The sequence below is a fragment of the Palaemon carinicauda genome, chromosome 35 (genome assembly GCF_036898095.1).
Source record: "Palaemon carinicauda isolate YSFRI2023 chromosome 35, ASM3689809v2, whole genome shotgun sequence".
Lineage (NCBI taxonomy): Eukaryota > Metazoa > Arthropoda > Malacostraca > Decapoda > Palaemonidae > Palaemon > Palaemon carinicauda.
Window position 1 is genome coordinate 15228427 of NC_090759.1, and position 17947 is coordinate 15246373.

The 17947-nt window shown below is 45.6% G+C and overlaps 1 protein-coding gene across 3 annotated transcripts in view; it reads left to right on the top strand.

The window, feature by feature from the left end:
• IFT54 (intraflagellar transport 54) overlaps positions 1–17947 on the top strand; it is a 334194-nt gene that overhangs the window by 290995 nt on the left and 25252 nt on the right. For all 3 annotated transcript variants that reach the window (XM_068358769.1, XM_068358771.1, XM_068358770.1), the window contains 3 exons: positions 11714–11969; positions 12217–12396; positions 12792–12906. In XM_068358769.1, the coding sequence (XP_068214870.1) occupies positions 11714–11969; positions 12217–12396; positions 12792–12906 (551 nt within the window). The remainder of the gene's footprint in view (positions 1–11713; positions 11970–12216; positions 12397–12791; positions 12907–17947) is intronic.

Below are 17947 nucleotides of genomic sequence, written 5' to 3' on the forward strand. Positions count from 1 at the left end.
GATCTCGATCCTTGGCGATTCAAACATCTCACTATCACCTTGCTGTCTAGGATCAGTCTTATATGGACTGAATGTCGAGGAGACAGTTTCTTCAGCGTGAGAAAGACTGCCATGGCTTCCAAAACGTTGATGTGGATTGTCTTGAATAGGAAAGACCAAGTCGTTGGACTTTCTGATGGTGAGAGTGACCTCCCCAACCTTCCTTTGATGCATCCGTATGGATGATGACTGAAGGTAGAGGTGGTTACAAGGGCACAGATCTTTTCAGGTTCTTGGCCTTCGACCATGGCTTGAGAAGTGATCGCAGTCGAGTCGGTATCGGTCTTCTTAGATCTCTTCGAGCGTTTAATGCGTATCTTCTCCGGACTCCTGATACATCTTTCAGTTGTGCTCTTAGCACTGGGTCTGTCACTGATGCAAACTGAAGAGAACCCAGTACTCTCTCCTGTTGGCATCTTGATATCCTGTCGGATTTCAGTAGTCTCTTGACGGATCCCATTATTTCCCTCCTCTTCCCTGGGGGAATGGAGAGATGGTGTGACTTCAAGTTTCAATGAATTCCCAGCCATTGAAACTCCTGAGCTGGAGATAAGCGAGACTTCTTGATGTTGATCTTGAATCCCAGATGATCCAGAAATTGAATCACTTTCTTGGATGCTTGCGTGCACTCCGTTTCGGATGCTGCCCACAGCAGCCAGTCGTCCTGGTACGCTACCACCTGGACACCTTTTAGGCGTAGTTGTTGAACGACTGCGTCTGCAAGCTTTGTAAAAATCCTTGGAGCTATGTTTAGTCCGAAGGGCATGGCTCTGAAGACGTATCTCTTCTTCTGTAGCCTGAATCCTAGGTAGGAGGAGAGTGGGCTATTGATTGTAATATGCCAATAAGCATCTGCCATGTCTATTGAGACTGTGTACGCCCTTTTTGGCAGCAGGGTCCTTATGTGTTGAAGGGTTAACATCCTGAACTTGTTGTTTTCTATGAACTTGTTGAGTGGTGACAAGTCCAGAATGACTCTGAGTTTGTCTGAGTCCTTCTTGGGAACACAAAACAGCCTTCCTTGGAACTTGATGGACTTTGCCCTCCTTAACACCCTTTTGCTCAAAAGTTCTCGAGTGTATTCTTCCAGGACGGGGGTGGAGTGTTGGAAGGATTGAGGAAATGATGGTGGAGCTGTCCTCCAGCTCCATCCTAGTCTATTCCTGATTAGGCTGTGGGCCCAAGGATCGAAGGTCCAGCGATCCTGAAATCTTTGGAGTCTTTCTCCTACCAGAAGCATCTCATTGCTTCGACTGACTGGACGACTTGCCTCCTTGACCGCGTCCTCCCTTAGCCCCTCTTCCTCTTTGAGGGTATCTAGAGGAGCCCCTTTTCGACCCTCTACCTTTAGGACGAAAGGTAGTGGTCTGCCTCTTGTACGCAGATTGAAAAGCTGGTGACTGGGCAACTAGCTGCTGAGGCACCATCTGATAAGTTGGCTGGGGTTGTGCCACCATCTGGGGCACCGCGGTCATGGGAACTGTGGGAAGTTGTTGTTGTTGCTGTTGTTAGATAGGGTGAGAGGGCAACCTAGGTCTCTTCGTCTTCCTCTTTGGTTGGGGACCCTCATCCGGGGAAGACTTCCTCTTCGCCGACATGCCCCACTTCTGGAGAGATTCCTATTCTCCGTTGCGGCCTTGTCCACTACTTCCTTGACCACTTCGCTCGGGAAGAGGTCTTTTCCCCAGATATTGGAGGTTATCAACTTCCTGGGTTCGTGTTTCACCGCAGCCGAAGCGAAAATGAACTCCCTACACGCCCGTCTGGCTTTCACAAAGCCATATAGATCCTTGACCAGTGTAGCCAAATGTGATTTTGCGACGACTATGTACATATCTGGGGCTCTGTTGTCACTTGCCATTGCCTCCAAGGTAATCTGGAGGGACAGAGATGCGGCAAATCTCTCCTTTGTCTCTTGCTCCCTTTGCAAGAGAAACTCAGACAACTTACGGAGGTTTTCAGTGAACTGCCGTCCAGCAATATCCAACTGAGAAGGTAAGGTCGATTTCTTTCCAGTCATTCCCGTCTGTAGGCAGAGCTAAGGACAAGGGTCTACACTCCACGAGTGTAGAGCAAGGCTTGCCTGCGTCGACCGCCTTCATAACTGCCTCGAACCCTTTGTCCGTAAAGGGAAAGGCAAGTTTAGCAGGAGCAAGAAAAGAGGGATGTGTCTTGCTAAGGGCTGGCACTTTCGAATTAGTGAAGCCCCTTTCTTTGAGGCTACTTGCCATCAGAGCCTGAGCTTTTTCATGGTCAAGCACTATGACCTCTTTTGGTTCATAGTGGACGAGACAGTCTGGGTAAGACTTAAAGCTGGGCCAAAAGTCAACATCCTCAATGAGAACAGTCCCCAGCTTTTCTGAAATGGAGATCTTCCCGTTAGTAATTGGCATGTACTCTGCATGCCTCCAAGGATTCTCTTCGGAGCAAGAGGGAAGATCATTGACATTCAGTCTCCTCTGAGACCCACGGGACGTTGCGAGATGGTCCATCCTTCTCCTCAAATCAGCGTCCCTTTCTTTGTTCTGTTTACGAAGAGTTTCCATCATAGTCATGAGACTAGCCAAAGCTTTTCCCATGTCATCTGATGGAGCAGCGGAAGACGTAGAAGGTACAGGTTTTGGGGTTGGAACCGACGAAATGGACTCCGATTCGACGTCGTCTTCTTCAATCTCGAGAGCCACGGTAGACTCCTCTTCTAGACCTTCCGCTAGAAGGTCTTTATCGGTGTCCTCAGACACCTCCGACATCCTTTCGTCTAGATGGATGTCTTTCATCGCGTCGGAGACATCCGTATCTATGGATATCTGGACGCAAGGGATCTCAGGATGAGGCTGGGGTACAACGGCATCCACAGACGCCATAGGGAATAGACAGGCACGCATCCGTTCATTCGGAAGGTAAGGCCTCTTGGCATTCTTCTGAAAGCCACGAACCCATCTGCGCAGCTTACTCCGTGCTGCATCCCTTGACTCCGCTGTCGTGGGGTCATCAAAAGCCTCAGTAACCAAGGCCTTGCACACGTTGCAGTCCTAGGGGTCCCAGTACTTAAGAGATCCCTTAGTGATGGAGCAAAGAGAGTGAGCTCTGCACTCTACGTGGCCACAGAAGTCCTTGCTCCTCACGTTGCAAAAGACTCTCTGGCACTTGGGATGGTCCTCCTGTAAAGAAAGGAAAACTAAATGAGTATGCGGTAGTTCATCTCACCTGATGAACTATTTAAATATTATTATTAATATTTTTGCATATTTATTGCATGTAGCTTAGGATAGATAAGCTAGAAAAGAATTAGGAAAGACACATACTTGTGTTTCCCGTCCAGCCACTTGCTGCGACCTCACACAAAATTAAAACCTAGAGTTTTCCTATTCAGGAAACCCAATGGAAAATTTCTAATTTGTAAGGATAGATAAGTGTAACTTAACACTGGTTTTCCCAAAGGTTTTGATAATGAGGGTAGAAAGTAACTGATCATCTATCAGTATGTGGAAAGAAATCTTTTCTTTCCATATATAATTGGTCTCAACAATAGACTGTGCATGGATACATAGGGGTATGTTGGAAAATAACTACTGTATAATATATGCTATTGTTTTCTGTGTGCAGTATGATCTATACAGCAAATATACTGGCTACTGTACATAAGCATATACTGTAGTTTTTAAAGGCTAGCACCTGGCGGCACAGTCCAGCCGGCGCCTTGCCGGCTGGGGTAGTGTTGGCGCACCAATCCTGCCGGAGTTTTGCCGGCAGGGGTAGTGGCCGGCAGCGTCAACCTGGCCGGCATCTGCCGGCATTTTTCCGGCAGCGGTAGTGGCTGGCAGCGTCAACCTGGCCGGCATCTACCGGCAAGGTTAGTCCCGCCGGCTAGTGTCAACGCACTGGTCCAGCCGGCCTCTTGCCGGCTGGGGTTGTGGCCTGCACCCACCGGCAAGGTTAGTACCCGGCGGCACTAGCCGATAGCGAGAGAGAAAGCAAGGAGGGAAGGGTACCTTATTAAATGTATATTAACAGTAAATAAGGGTGTAAGTACTCAGTCTTACTGCCTTCCTCCAGAATGAGGGTTCAAATGGAAGGGGAGAATGTATCATTCAGACTTCCACCCAAACATAACCATTGCTGGTCTCTGCTGGCTACTGGTATGTGGATGGCAGTCCAAGAGAGGACTGAAGAACACTCTAGAGTAAAGGGGTCTCCCACCGGCAGCCGGCCCAGCCGGCACCGCTTTCCCGGAGCTTTGCGTCCATAAGGGAATGGTGAGCGACTAAGCCACTGCATGAAGGAGCCCCGGCCGGCCCCACAACCTGCCGGCGAGCGGAGAGATCGTAGGACGACGGCCAAAGAATTGCGATGGCTAGGCCATTACTAAAGGACGGGGGGGGGGGTCCTGTATGATGTGTGGAAGGGTCCGGCAGGGTTGCCGGTCCTACCACACCCCTAAGAAACTCTGTTTCAGTATCGGCGCCATCCTAGGCGGCAGGAGAATATTTACTTTCAGCCTAGGGTCCGCCAATACAGTTAAGGGGGCGACGGCAAACTTGCCGCCTCCTATCAACAAGGGAGAAACAGAGTTCCAGTGCCACCGCCATCCTAGGCGGCAGAAGAATGTCTATTCTTCAGCCTAGGGTCTGCGAGCACAGGACTAGTCTACTAAACCGCAGGGAGAAGGTGGCAGCATCATACAACCACTTCAAGTGCGGCCTAGGGAGGTCTAGCCTCCTATGCCGGTAGCCTAGTCCGGCAGGGGAATGACTATTCACCCTGCTTTCGGCCACCGGCACAAGACCATATACTCTGAGGTTCTGACCAAAACTCAAAAAGCCTGGCATCTACCGGCCAAGAGAAGAGACAGAACACCTTAGCCTAGTCATGTCAGACTGCTACGTTCGTCTGAGGACGGAACCACCCTCGAAAGAGGAGACAGAGCCACCCTCGAAAGAGGAGACAGAGCCAAAAGAGGTCATAGTCCTTGACCTCCCAAAAGCTCAGGCCTTGCTATCCAGCATGCTGAAGGAGAGGGCCTTCACTAATTCCAAAGTGCCGCCTCTGAGTAAGAAGCACCCTTCCTTCATTGCTTCTTCTTCCCGAGCCTTCCCCTTTATGGAAAAAGGGTACAAGGCAGCCTTGAAGGCAATCGAGGCTGGAAAACCATGTCCCGCACTCGAGGAGTGTAGGCCGTTCTCCCTCGCCCTACCATCGGACGAAAAAAATTGGAAGGATGTACATCATACCTTCTCAGTCGGGAAGTTGGAGGCCGACATTGCCAGACGTCAGTTCGGCGAAGACCTCCCTAAGTTGTCAGACTTTCACCTGCGCCGGGAGCAGGAAACGAAAGAAAGACTTGCCGCCTCAATGTCTCTTCAAACCGGGCTGGAGACGATGGCATGGTCTTTGCTAAGGCACACCTGGCAACAGTGACCAAGGACCTGTACATTTTTATCAAGGCCAGAAGGGCTTGTAGAGAGTTCGTGTTCGCCTCGGCTGCGGTGAGGCACGAACCAAGCGAAGTGGTTAAGGAGGTCGCTGACAAAGCTGCCACGGAGAATAGGAACCTTCTCCAAAAGTGGGGCTTGTCGATGAAGAGGAAGTCTTCCCAGGATAAGGGTCCCCAACCCAAGAGGAAGACGAAGAGGCCAAGGGCGCACTCTCACCCCCCTAGACAACAGCAACACCTTCCTGCGGCCACGGTGCCCCAGGCAGTGGCACAGCCACCCACCACATACCAATTGGTACCCCAGCAGTTGGCGACACACTCGCCAGTCTTTACCCCGGCCTTCGAAAGGCAATCCACTACCTTTCGGCCGAAATCTAGAGGCTCGTTTCGAAGCTCCTCTAGACGCCCTTCAAGAGGTAAAGGCAACAAGGGTGGACGTGGCCAAGGAGGCAAGTCCTCCGGTCAGCACTCCAATGAGATGCTTCCGGTAGGAGGGAGACTGTTCTCTTTCTGGGATTGTTGGACCTTCGATCCCTGGGCCCACAGCCTGATCAAGAACGGAGTAGGTTGGAGCTGGAATGCAACTCCACCAGCTTTCCCTCAATTCTTCCAACACTCAACCCCCGTTCTGGAAGAATATGTCCAAGAACTCTCGGACAAGAGTGTAATAAAGAGGGCAAAATCCATCAAGTTCCAAGGAAGGCTGTTTTGTGTTCCAAAGAAGGACTCGGACAAACTCAGAGTCATTCTGAACTTGTCGCCACTCAACAAGTTCATAGTAAACCACAAGTTCAGGATGCTCACCCTTACCCACATAAGGACCCTACTGCCCAAAAAGGCATACACAGTCTCCATAGACATGGCAGACGCATATTGGCATGTCCCCATCAATCGACTAGTTTCCTCCTACCTAGGATTCAAGCTACAAAAGAGACAATATGTCTTCAGAGCTATGACCTTCGGACTAAACATAGCCCCAAGGATCTTCACGAAGCTTGCAAACGTAGTCATTCATCAACTACGCCTAAAAGGAGTTCAGGTAATAGCCTACCTAGACGATTGGCTGGTGCGGGCAGCATCCGAATCAGAATGCATGCAAGCCTCCAAGAAAGTGATCCAGTTCCTGGAACATCTGGGATTCAAGAACAACATGGGAAAGTTTCGACTATCTCCAGCTCAAAAGTTTCAATGGGTCGGAGTTCATTGGAACTTACAGTCACACCGCCTCTCCCTTCCATCAAAGAAGAGGAAAGAGATAGCGGGATCTGTCAAGAGACTTCTAAAATCCGCTCGGATATCGAAACGACAACAGGAGAGAGTACTGGGCTCCCTCCAGTTCGCCTCAGTGACAGACCCAGTGCTGAGGGCACAATTAAAAGATGTATCAGGAGTCTGGAGAAGATACTCATCAAATGCTCGAAGAGATCTAACAAAACCAATACTAACCCGTCTGCGATCACTTCTCAGGCCATGGTCGTAGGCCAAGCACCTAAAGAAATCGGTGCCCTTACAACCACCTCCACCCTCTGTCATCGTTCACACGGATGCCTCAAAGGAAGGATGGGGAGGCCACTCTCACCAACGGAAAGTCCAGGGGACCTGGTCCTCCCTCTTTAAGACCTTCCACATCAACATTCTGGAAGCCTTGGCAGTTTTTCTATCTCTGAAGAAACTGAAGCTTCGCTGCTCGATCCACATCAGACTGGTCCTGGACAGCGAAGTGGTAATGAGATGTCTGAACCGACAAGATTCGAGATCACCCCAAATCAACCAAGTGATGTTGGCCATCTTCCGTCTGGCGGAAAAGAAGAGATTGCACTTATCAGCAGTTCACCTTCAAGGGTTCCGCAGTGTGACGGCGGACACTCTTGCCAGGTTTACCCCGATAGTCAGAATGCTCCCTAGACGCAGGATCATTCTCCTTCATCTTACGCCAAGTCCCAGGACTGCAGATCGACCTCTTCGCGACGATCGACAACAAGAAGCTACCTCGATACGTAGCCCCGTACGAGGACCCTATAGCGTAAGCAGTGGACGCAATGTCCCTAGATTGAAACAGATGGTCCAAGATTTACCTGTTCCCTCCACCGAACCTTCTGTTGAAAGTCCTCAACAAACTGAGATCCTTTCGGGGAACAGCAGCAATAGTGGCTCACAAGTGGCCGAACAGCATTTGGTTCCTTCTAATAATGGAACTGCGACTGAAGCTGGTCCCGTTGCCGGATCCAGTTCTGACTCAACAAGTGCAGAAGTCGACTGTCTTCGCTTCATCACTGAAAACCCGAACCCTTCATCTCATGATTTTCTCTCCTTAGCAGTCAAGAAAAGGTTTGGGATTTCAAAAGACAGTATAAACTTCTTAGAAGAATATAAGTCTAAATCTACCAGACACAATACGAGTCATCCTGGAAGAAATGGATTGCCTTTGTCAAGGCAAAGAAACCAAAAGAAATTTCAACAGATTTCTGTTTATCATTCTTTATTCATCTCCATGAACAAGGTTTAGCAGCCAACATGATTTCTACGTGTAAATCTGCCTTGACTAGACCCTTGCTGTATGCCTTCCAGGTGGACTTCTCTAACGAAATCTTCAATAAAATCCCTAAGGCCTGCACCACTTCCGAGGCCCATTTCATGGTCCTTGGATAAGGTTCTTCATATGGCTTCAACCCTGAACAATGAAGATTGCTCTCTAAAGGATTTGACCCAAAAAGTTATATTCTTATCTGCACTAGCCTCGGGAGCCAGAGTTAGCGAAATAGTGGCCCTTTTGAGGGATGAGGGCCATATTCAGTTCACGGAGAGTGGAGAACTGAATATTGACCCAGCGTTTCTCGCTAAAAATGAGCTACCCATCAAAAGGTGGGGTCCCTGGAAAATCTGCCCTCTGAAGGAAGATGCATCTCTATGTCCAGTAGAGTGCCTAAAGGGGAGGACAGCTTTTTAGGAGAGAAACCTCAGTTTCAAAATTTTCTTTGAAACAATTAAGGGCGAAGATCACATGCTTCATTCGCAGAGCGGATCCAGACAGTACACCTGCAGGTCATGATCCGAGAAAGATTGCTTCGTCTCTGAATATTTTCCAAAATATGAACTTTGAAAGTCTTCGCTCATATACTGGATGGAAGTCATCCAGAGTTTTCTTTAAACACTACGCGAAGCAAGTGCAGGAGATCAAGCGCTTCGTGGTGGCGGCAGGTAGTGTGCTAAAACCTGCCGCTTGAAAACTGCGAGGAACAGTGCACTAATTGGGACTTGTACTGATGGGTGTACATGATCTCTCCCTACGGAGTGACATGTTAAGTGAAGTGTCACCATAGTTACACTATGGACTGTTCCAAGTATAAAGGTGAAAGAAGCATAAAAGACTTACACATGTGCCATGCGTATTGCTACGCAAGTGTCTATAGACTGTAATGACAGAAATAAGAAAATAGGAAAATTTTACAAAATTTCCTTTCTAAAGTGGCTCACGCGTTTCTTTTCAGATGAAACAAGTATTTCTAATATTACCCTGTTATTTATGCTTTTAATTATATTTCCAAATTTTGTTTTATATTGTACTATAAAATGCACATTGACTTCATGCTTTATTGATTATCAATAAATGTATAATTGAATTTTGCGTCTTTTTTTCGCCCCAAAATTCTGAATAAATAAAACGTGTCTGAGCATTTCTGTACAATCCTTTATTTGTAAAGATATAGTTTGAACATATATAATATCTGTTCTAAAAGCTAACAAACCTTCTCCTTTTGTGTACACATCAGGTTTGTCAGTCCTGGGTGGCGACTGATTTTATATACCTTGATTGTATTACTGACTTATACAATTGTTCCTATGTGGATTCAAACCTGTCTGTCTTTGCATGCAGTTTGCCAAGTAGACCGGGGGAGGTGTTGGTAGTTAATACATACATTTGTTCCTTTCCAAATACAAACTCTGTTTTTAAAAACGGTATATGATGAGACCAGGATACCTGTTTGTTGGCTAGATTGTTCATACGAATATACAATCCTTGAGACTTTTCCCAGAGTCTGGCATGACTCTTCCCTGTAGGGGGCAGGAAGCACTAACATAGTTCATGATTAGTTGAAATGGTGTATAATGGTAACACCATATGTCTCTAGGTCTAAATGGCCAGGGAAAATTCTATCTCGCAGTATAGGCACTAATGGAAAATCCACAGATACATTAATGCTCTGGTAAACTTCCATTTTGACGACATGGCCTGAGCCCCAAAAACAGAATCTATTTTTGGGTGAGGTAGCCATGTCCTGATGGACCCACGGCTCTTATAAAAAAGGCTGAAAAATTCCCTCCCGAAAGTACTGTATCTGTAGCACCTCGCTAACGCTACAAGGAATGACAAGATGGCGCCCGGTCGTGACGTCATCCAGGTACTCAAAACAGTAAGGAGTCGTTCGTGCCTTAATAACGGCTCTCCTTCGATTCTTGCCCCTTTCCCCGAAAACGCTATTCGGGGTGAAGATAGCTATGTGGCGTGTCAAGAATACGTCCTCTGATATTATGCGATATCCCTAAAGGTGAAAGTTTGGGATATTCGCGCCAGGAGTTAGAATTCTGGATACCTTAAGGTAAAATTCTCTGGGATATATCACTGTATTCAAATATAACCCATGAATCTACTTTAAAGGAACTTCCATCAGGACGACATGGCCTGAGCCCAAAAATAGATTTAATCGCCGAAACTCTTGTATACAATCTCAGAAGAGGAATATATATATGCAATCAATGTACAGTATCTTACACGTATAAATTGCCTAAATAGCTTCATTTAATTGTTATTACACTAGGAAGTCTATTATATCATGCATGAAAGTAAACTGAAACGTATAGGCTAGGAAGCCTAGCGCAAGCAAGGTTCGGTTACCTAAATCGCCGAAACTATAAAGAATACAATCGGCATAATATAATTAATTCCTAGCAATGAAGACTGAATAGCTCCACAATATTCATGCTATTAAAACCGGAAAAGTCGTTCAAGCTAACTAAATAACTCATGCGTAACGAACGACAGCGTCCATGACACCTCCGGTTAAGGCAAAGCTCTTCCACTAAATTTAACCTAATTTCACTGTGAGGCAAGAGCTAAAATTTGTACAATGTAAAGATTAAATACTCAACTTTCCAGAGGCAGAAGAGGCTAGAAATTGCATGATAAATCCAAAAGGTATAACGCATACGAAAGAGAACACAGTGAAAAACCACCGAGCAGTAACGCTACACTTATAGGAATAAAACATGGCGGCGACATACAGCGCCATCTGGATACTCAAGTAGTAACGGGGAAGGGTAACCGTGATACCGGCTCCCCTTCAAATTTTACCACTTAACCCCCTCGAAGCGTAAACGCTATTTGGGGTGAAGATTGCTATGTGTCGTATCAAGATATACGTCCCCTGATTTATGCGATATCCTTAAGAGAAATTTTAAGGATATTCGTGCCAGGAGTTAGAATTCTGGAGACCTAAAGGTCAATTCTCTGGGAATATCACTGTAGTCAAATATACCCTAGGAAGCTACTTATAGGAATCTTCCATCAGGATGACATGGAATGAGCCCAAAAAGAAAGAATAGTATGAACACTGATCTTAGGTACAATTGTTAATGTACAGTACTACATTGTCACATAGAAATAGAACACTTTAAATTGGATTCTTATAGATATCAAGATTAAATACAGTATACATTATGTGTAGTTATGCGTACTGTTTAAAAAAACTAATTGCGGACTTTGTTAATGTGTACTTTAGTTTCATGGTTATATACAACGGGGTAAATGAATGTGATTTAAATTGTTCATTTACATAAAACATCTGGAGCTTCAAGTACACACAGAATTTCTTGAGTTATTCAGGTTATTTCACATTAAATAGTGAATGGTTTCACAAATATTTGCACATAGAAAATAAAATTTTGAGTTCTGCAGAGTGCTCTGAGTAAGGATGAGATCCGTAATAAGAACATAATACAGTAAATGGGATGTTTTTTTTAGATATCTTCTTGGTGTGTTTAAATTTTAGGAACACCATTTACAAGTATGAAAATGAGTCATATAGTTACTATTATCATTATCATTTGTAGGTACAGTATTATTATTCAGTTAATTCAGCCCACTGAGTTTAAGTTATTATCTCTCTTAAGGTTGACCTGAAAGGTTAGTTTTATGCAACAGTAAAAGTAATGCTACACTTTGTTAATTTTAACTTTTATCAGGGAACAGCCAACTTATCCTACAAGAGAGAAAAGTTCTCGTCCTAGAACTGGCAGGCGATCAGCAAGACCTCCGAGTGCTCGACCAGCACCTCCAAGGGTTAGAGAGAGACGTGAGATTCCTAAAGAGGAGTTACCAAGGCCTGCTACAGGAAAACCTGTAGCAAATGTTATACTTTCATCAAACAAAACAGAGGATGACGATGATGATGAAACCTTCGTGGTTGAAGAAACAAAGCCAGTTATTGAAGATGACTTGGTATGTAAGGTTTATTAATGTGCTATTAAAGTAATAAAAGTAACTAACTCAGCTAGATTCAAGTCATAATTTTACCGATGTGCAACAAGTTATGAAGTAATGGGAATATATTTATCTTCCTACTTTTAACAATCAAATTCTCACTACAAGGAAGAACATTTTGGGCAACCTTAAGTTTCTGCATTGTTTGGAGATGTTTGTTTGCTTGGATAGTGTCTTGAAATGTCACATACGATATCTCTTTCAGACTGGCGTTATTGCATCAGAAGAGAGTGCTACATCAGCTGCAGCAGCAGCATCAGTGGTAGGGGATGGAGAAGGTGCTGGTCTTCTTGTAGCTCAAATATTAGAAACTAAAAAAGAGCTTGAAGATGGTCGTCGTAATGCTTTCTCACCTGAAACTCCAGGTCACAGAAGAGTTCAGATTGTAAGTTGCAATTTGTGCTCTTGAAAGTTGAAGTTTTAATATACATTACCAGAATGTATCAAAGAAATGTGTAACCTGCACCTGTACATCTAAAAGAGCAGTATTAGCCTAAGTAAATTTGTTAAAAAAATGAATTTACCAACTCGTTCATATGATGTAATTTGTAAGGGCTGAGATACTGTAGTAAAATACTGCATATAATCATTTTTTCTTAATAATGCTTGGTAGCTTCATCACTGAATTATTATATTTAAGATCTTTGATATATGATTCCTATTTTTCTATAATTAAGTTTATAGATGTGGTTTGCTGTTAAGATAGAATTTCTTTGATTCTTGTAAAGTTTTCAATTGTTTTTGATTTTTTCTTTCAATGTTTACAATTTTTCTTATCAGGAGCAATCGGAGTTAAGTGATGCCAATCGCCGGAAAGAGAGGGAGATAATTGAGAAGGATGTTCAGAAGTTGAGTGGCTCAATTCAGTCAATTACAAGATCTGTTAATCCACTCGGTAAGATTATATGAATAATACCTTATAATCTTTTCATTCCAACCCAACAATCATACAGTAGATCAGTCCACACTCACTGACTTGAATCTCCCCAGATGCACAGTCATTTGTGTAATAAACAGAAGTGTAGTAGTCATGCAGTTAGTATGCCACCTTGATTTGCATGCTTAGAAAGTCTACGGTAATGTTAGCAACTGTACAGAATTCTCAATTTGTTTGCTGAGTCACCATTTTAAAGCATATTTTTGGGCTCGGGCCATGTCGTCCTGATGGAAGGGTTCCTTTAGGTAGCCTTCTAAGGGAAATTTGCTACAGTGATACTCCCAGAGAAATAAACCGAAGGTCTCGAGGATTCTAACTCCTGGCGCGAGTATCCAATTAAGGATATCGCATAATATCAGGGGACATATTTTTTAGATACGACACATAGCGATCATCACCTCGAATAAATTTAACTCTTTGATGTAAGGGGGAAGAGTGGCAAAAGAAGGGGGTGCCGATCTAGGTACACGGTGGACCTTCATCCGTACTACTACCGCGACGCCATTCCTTTTCTTGTTGCGCTTTAAGCGAGTTGTGCTCCCATGTTAACCCGGTGTTTTTTTTACAAGCTATTGAAATAATCATCATGCAATCTCCACCATCTTCATCTTCTGGAAAGTTGAGTATTAATTCTTTCCTGTGTATAATTTTAGGCTCCCTTTTCACAGTTAAATTTCAATAATTTAAGTGTGTTTGGTTGAGCGTTGCCGAGAACCAGAGGCAGCCATTTTGCGACTGCAGTCGCCTGTTACAATTGCATTTTATTTAGTCAGTGGGGTGACAATTTCCGGTATTAAGCTATAATGTTAGCTATTTAAGCAAATTATACAAGTGATGATTTTGCATACTTGTATATTATTCCTCTTCCTATTATGTAACTTTACTTATCGTATGCGGCGGGATCCCCGGTGGTACCTACTACCTTGGCCGGGAATCCTACCAGAGCTTGGCTACTCTCGCTCATATATATGTTGGTAAAGTAATTCCCCATGTTTAGCCTCACCCTATCGTTCTCTCTCGATTCGGATGAGAATTTACACTCTATAATCTATAGATAAGTTATGATATTCATTCTCTCTCCGAGAGAAGAGGCTAAACCCTTCCTCCCTCCCTGAGTGCCGCCGCTGGTACAGGCGGCATCCACTGTCTTTCTTCATCGCCGTCGAGTAGAACAGAGCTCTTTCCACCCCCGCCTCTCACCGTTACTATGACGCCGTCAACGCATACCTTCTGCAGCAGTACTCGCCGTCACCAGCCGCCCGTATAGCAACGCTTTTTCAGCTCTCTCAACAACCGTTGGGGGACCAAAGGGCATCGCTCACTCTCGGGAAAATGACCAGTATCACTCGCCTGCAACCTGTTGCAGACGGCTCTCCTCGTGATGTGAACCCACTTCATGACCCTCAAACCTCCATCAACGCCTCCCCCTGTGACGAAGAGGACACTTTTTCAACTTCAACCGAAGCTGACGTGAATGCCGTAGGACACACACGCCTATGAATTCAGTAGGACATACTCGCCTAACCCGTGACGAGCCGGAGCGGCAACAGCCACCCATCATCCACCACTCGCTCGCACCCAAACCAACGACTTCTACAGCCACTCACTGTCGCTAATCGGCGCAGTTTTTACTACTACCTCTCCAGATTCAGGGCACCTATTTAACATGTTTAGTATGTCATTTTTAGAGGGGGAGCCATGTACCAACCGTATGTCACACAATTGTACATAATTCCTTTTGTATATAATATGCTTGTATCTTCGCTCTTCCCTCGCACTCAAACGAACATGAAAATTCATGTCTGCTGTTTTGCTCTGAACATTGTCTGTCTCTCGAACATGTTATGTCCTGTTGCCTTGAGGTTTTGTATTTAAAGAAGAGTGTTCCTTAATATATAACTCAGTCGTTTCCAATCTGCCTTTGAGTTCACACCCTTACTCGGCGCCGTCACATAACCTAACCTCGGCAGAGCCGCCAGCTAAACTACAGTATACAACTATACAGTAGTACTCATGTTTTCTAACATACTCTGTGATTCCTATCGCAGTCAATTGTTGGGACCACGATATTTTGTTGAGGCTGAGTCCTCCCTCAACACCCATATGGTTTTTTAGATCATCAGGACCCTAAAAAATCACTGATCAGTATTAATATATACTACAGGTGGATAATGTTAGTATAAACACTTACTAACTCTAACTCTAGTTCCTAGAGTTTCTTCTACCTTGTATTTTCCCTACCAGGGAAACCAGATATTATTACTGACGGAGGTCTCAGCAATGGCCTGGGAGAGGAAACACAGATATGTGTCTTTTCTACTTCCTTTCAAGCTTACTATCCTAAGCTATTACAAACAATAGTGATTACTATTGTTAATAAAATGTATGCTTTTATATCACTGATATAAAAAACATGATACACATTGAGCCCTTTTTCCTTTACAGGAGGAGCCGATGGAGAAGTGTGCAGCATTGTTCTGCAACCACAAGGGCAAAGACTTTTGTGGACACACGATGTGCAGGACTCATGCCCCCTGCTGCATCGTGTTGGGAGTCCTCAAGTATTGGGACCTGAGAGGTTGCCCCACCTGCTCAACCCTGCTGGCCAACGGCTTCAGAGAAGCCCTCCCAGTCAAAATAGAGACTAGGGATACAGCGAGGGAGACCCTTCGCAAATGGGTAAGAGGGTTCCAAAAGAACTCTCCGAGACTGTACTTACCCAATGACTCCCTAAGGTGCCTACTGTTCCCCAAGACTCTACCAAATGCGGTAGTGCCCCAGGAACAGATCCAGCCTCCTCCTATACAACTGAAGATTGACGCGGACATGAATAAGGCACTGGAAGGCATGGACATCTACCAAGAAAGGATGTCAGAAGTGTCCACTGACACTGAGCAGGACCTACTGCAAGGAGGCCCGGAAGAAGGCGTGGAACATCCACAAGCGGAGAAAAAAGGATCCGTTTCAACAGCAACCGAAGACCCTCAGTTCGCCGTAACGGCATACCAACCTATGCCGTCAACTTCTTCAACCCCAACTCCACAACCAGTTACACAGGGCGACAAGAGCGAAGCAATCCTCACGTTGATTCAACGGATGATGGAATAGTTCCAAAAGGAACAAGAGACGATGAAGCAATCAATCAAGCAGCAGCAGATACTGTTGCAGGAGAGGGCGGACCACCCTGGACCTACCATGGGCTCCACTAAGAAGCCCCTTAGAGTGTCAGATCTACCTCACTGCTCCGAAACCAACCCCTGGATGTATGCGGAGCATATGCCCATGATGAATGGTAAACTATTTGTCTCAAAGAAGTTGTGGGCCAAACTGATTGAAGACCTTGAGTTCTGGCCTAACCTTTCAGCTTACCCAGACTGTTACGTGAGACTGCGAGATGAACATGCAGCCTGTGAGGAAATGGTACCCAAAGAGGTCATTGTCTTCGAGCATGACTAGGCGCAAGCCATCCTCCTGAAAACCTTGAAAGGAGCCGGGTACACCAACTCCAAAATCTCAGCACTGAGCAAGAGACACCCCACCTTTCTTGCTCCTTCCTCCATCTCTTTCCCCTTTTCGGAGAAAGAACTAGACTTTGCCATCAAGGCAGTCGACGAGGGCAAACCCTGCCCAACCCTAGAGGAATGCAAACTATTCTCTCTAGCACTGCCTACCTGCGAGGAGAAGTGGAAGGATGTCCACATAACCTTCTCCGTCTCTAAGATGGATCCAGAGATACCAGGCCAGCAGTTCAATGAGAACCTTCCGAAGTTGCCAGACCATCTTCTGAGGAGGGAACAGGAGACGAAGGAGAGACTTGCAGCCTCCCTTTCTCATCAGAACTGCCTGGAAAGGAGAGCAGGTCTACATAACGCCCCAGAAATGTTCATCTTCCTGGCTAAGTCTCACATGGGGACCCTTGTGAAAGACTTATATGCTTACCTCATAGCAAGGAGAGCCTGCAGAGAGTTCCTTTTGGCCTCAGCGACCATAAGACACAAACCTAGGAAGCTGATTACCTCGAGCATCTGGGGTAAGGACCTTTTCCCACAGGAACTGGTCCAAGAGATCATAGCCAGAGCAGCTACAGAGAACAGGAACCTTCTCCAAAAGTGGGGCATGAACTCAAAGAGGAAATCTTCCTCAGACGGAGGTCCCCAGCTTAAGAATAAAAAAGCAAGGAGACCACACAGACCTGCACAACTTCCTTCTGTGACTATGACCACGATGCCTCAGACCACCTTCCAGATGGTCCCTCAACAACTGGTAGCCCAGTCACCAGTGTTTAACCCTGGCTTTGAGAGGCAGTTAACTTCCTTTCGCCCTAGCCAGAGAGAAAAAGGCCCAAAGAGAAGTTCTTCCGGAGGTAACTCCTCTCGGGGCCGAGGAGGACGTGGTCGCGGAAACAAGTCCGCAGGGCCCCCAAGCAATGAGGGGCTCCAGGTAGGGGGCAGACTGTATCACTTTCAAGATCGCTGGACCTTCGATCCCTGGGCCCACAGCCTAATCACAAATGGACTCGGGTGGAAATGGAACAGAACTCCACCCTGTTTTTCAGAATTCTTCCAACACTCCACCCCCTCACTAGAAGAATATACCTCAGAACTCTTGAACAAGAAGGTAATAAGGGAAGCGAAGTCCATCAAATTCCAGGGAAGGCTGTTTTTTGTTCCCAAGAAAGACTCGGACAAACCCAGAGTCATTCTAGACTTGTCTCCACTCAAGTTCATCGAGAACAACAAATTACGGATGCTTACATTGCAACACATAAGGAACCTTCTACCAAAATGAGGTGTATACAGTCTCAATAGACCTGGCAGATGCTTACTGGCACCTACCAGTCAGTCGCCCCCTCTCCGCCTACCCAGGATTCAGGCTACAGAAACAAAATATGTCTTCACAGCCTTGCCCTTTGGACTTAGCATAGCCACAAAGGTATACACAAAGCTAGCGGACGCGATCGTCCAGCACCTACGCTCCAAAGGAGTACAAGTAGTAGCAT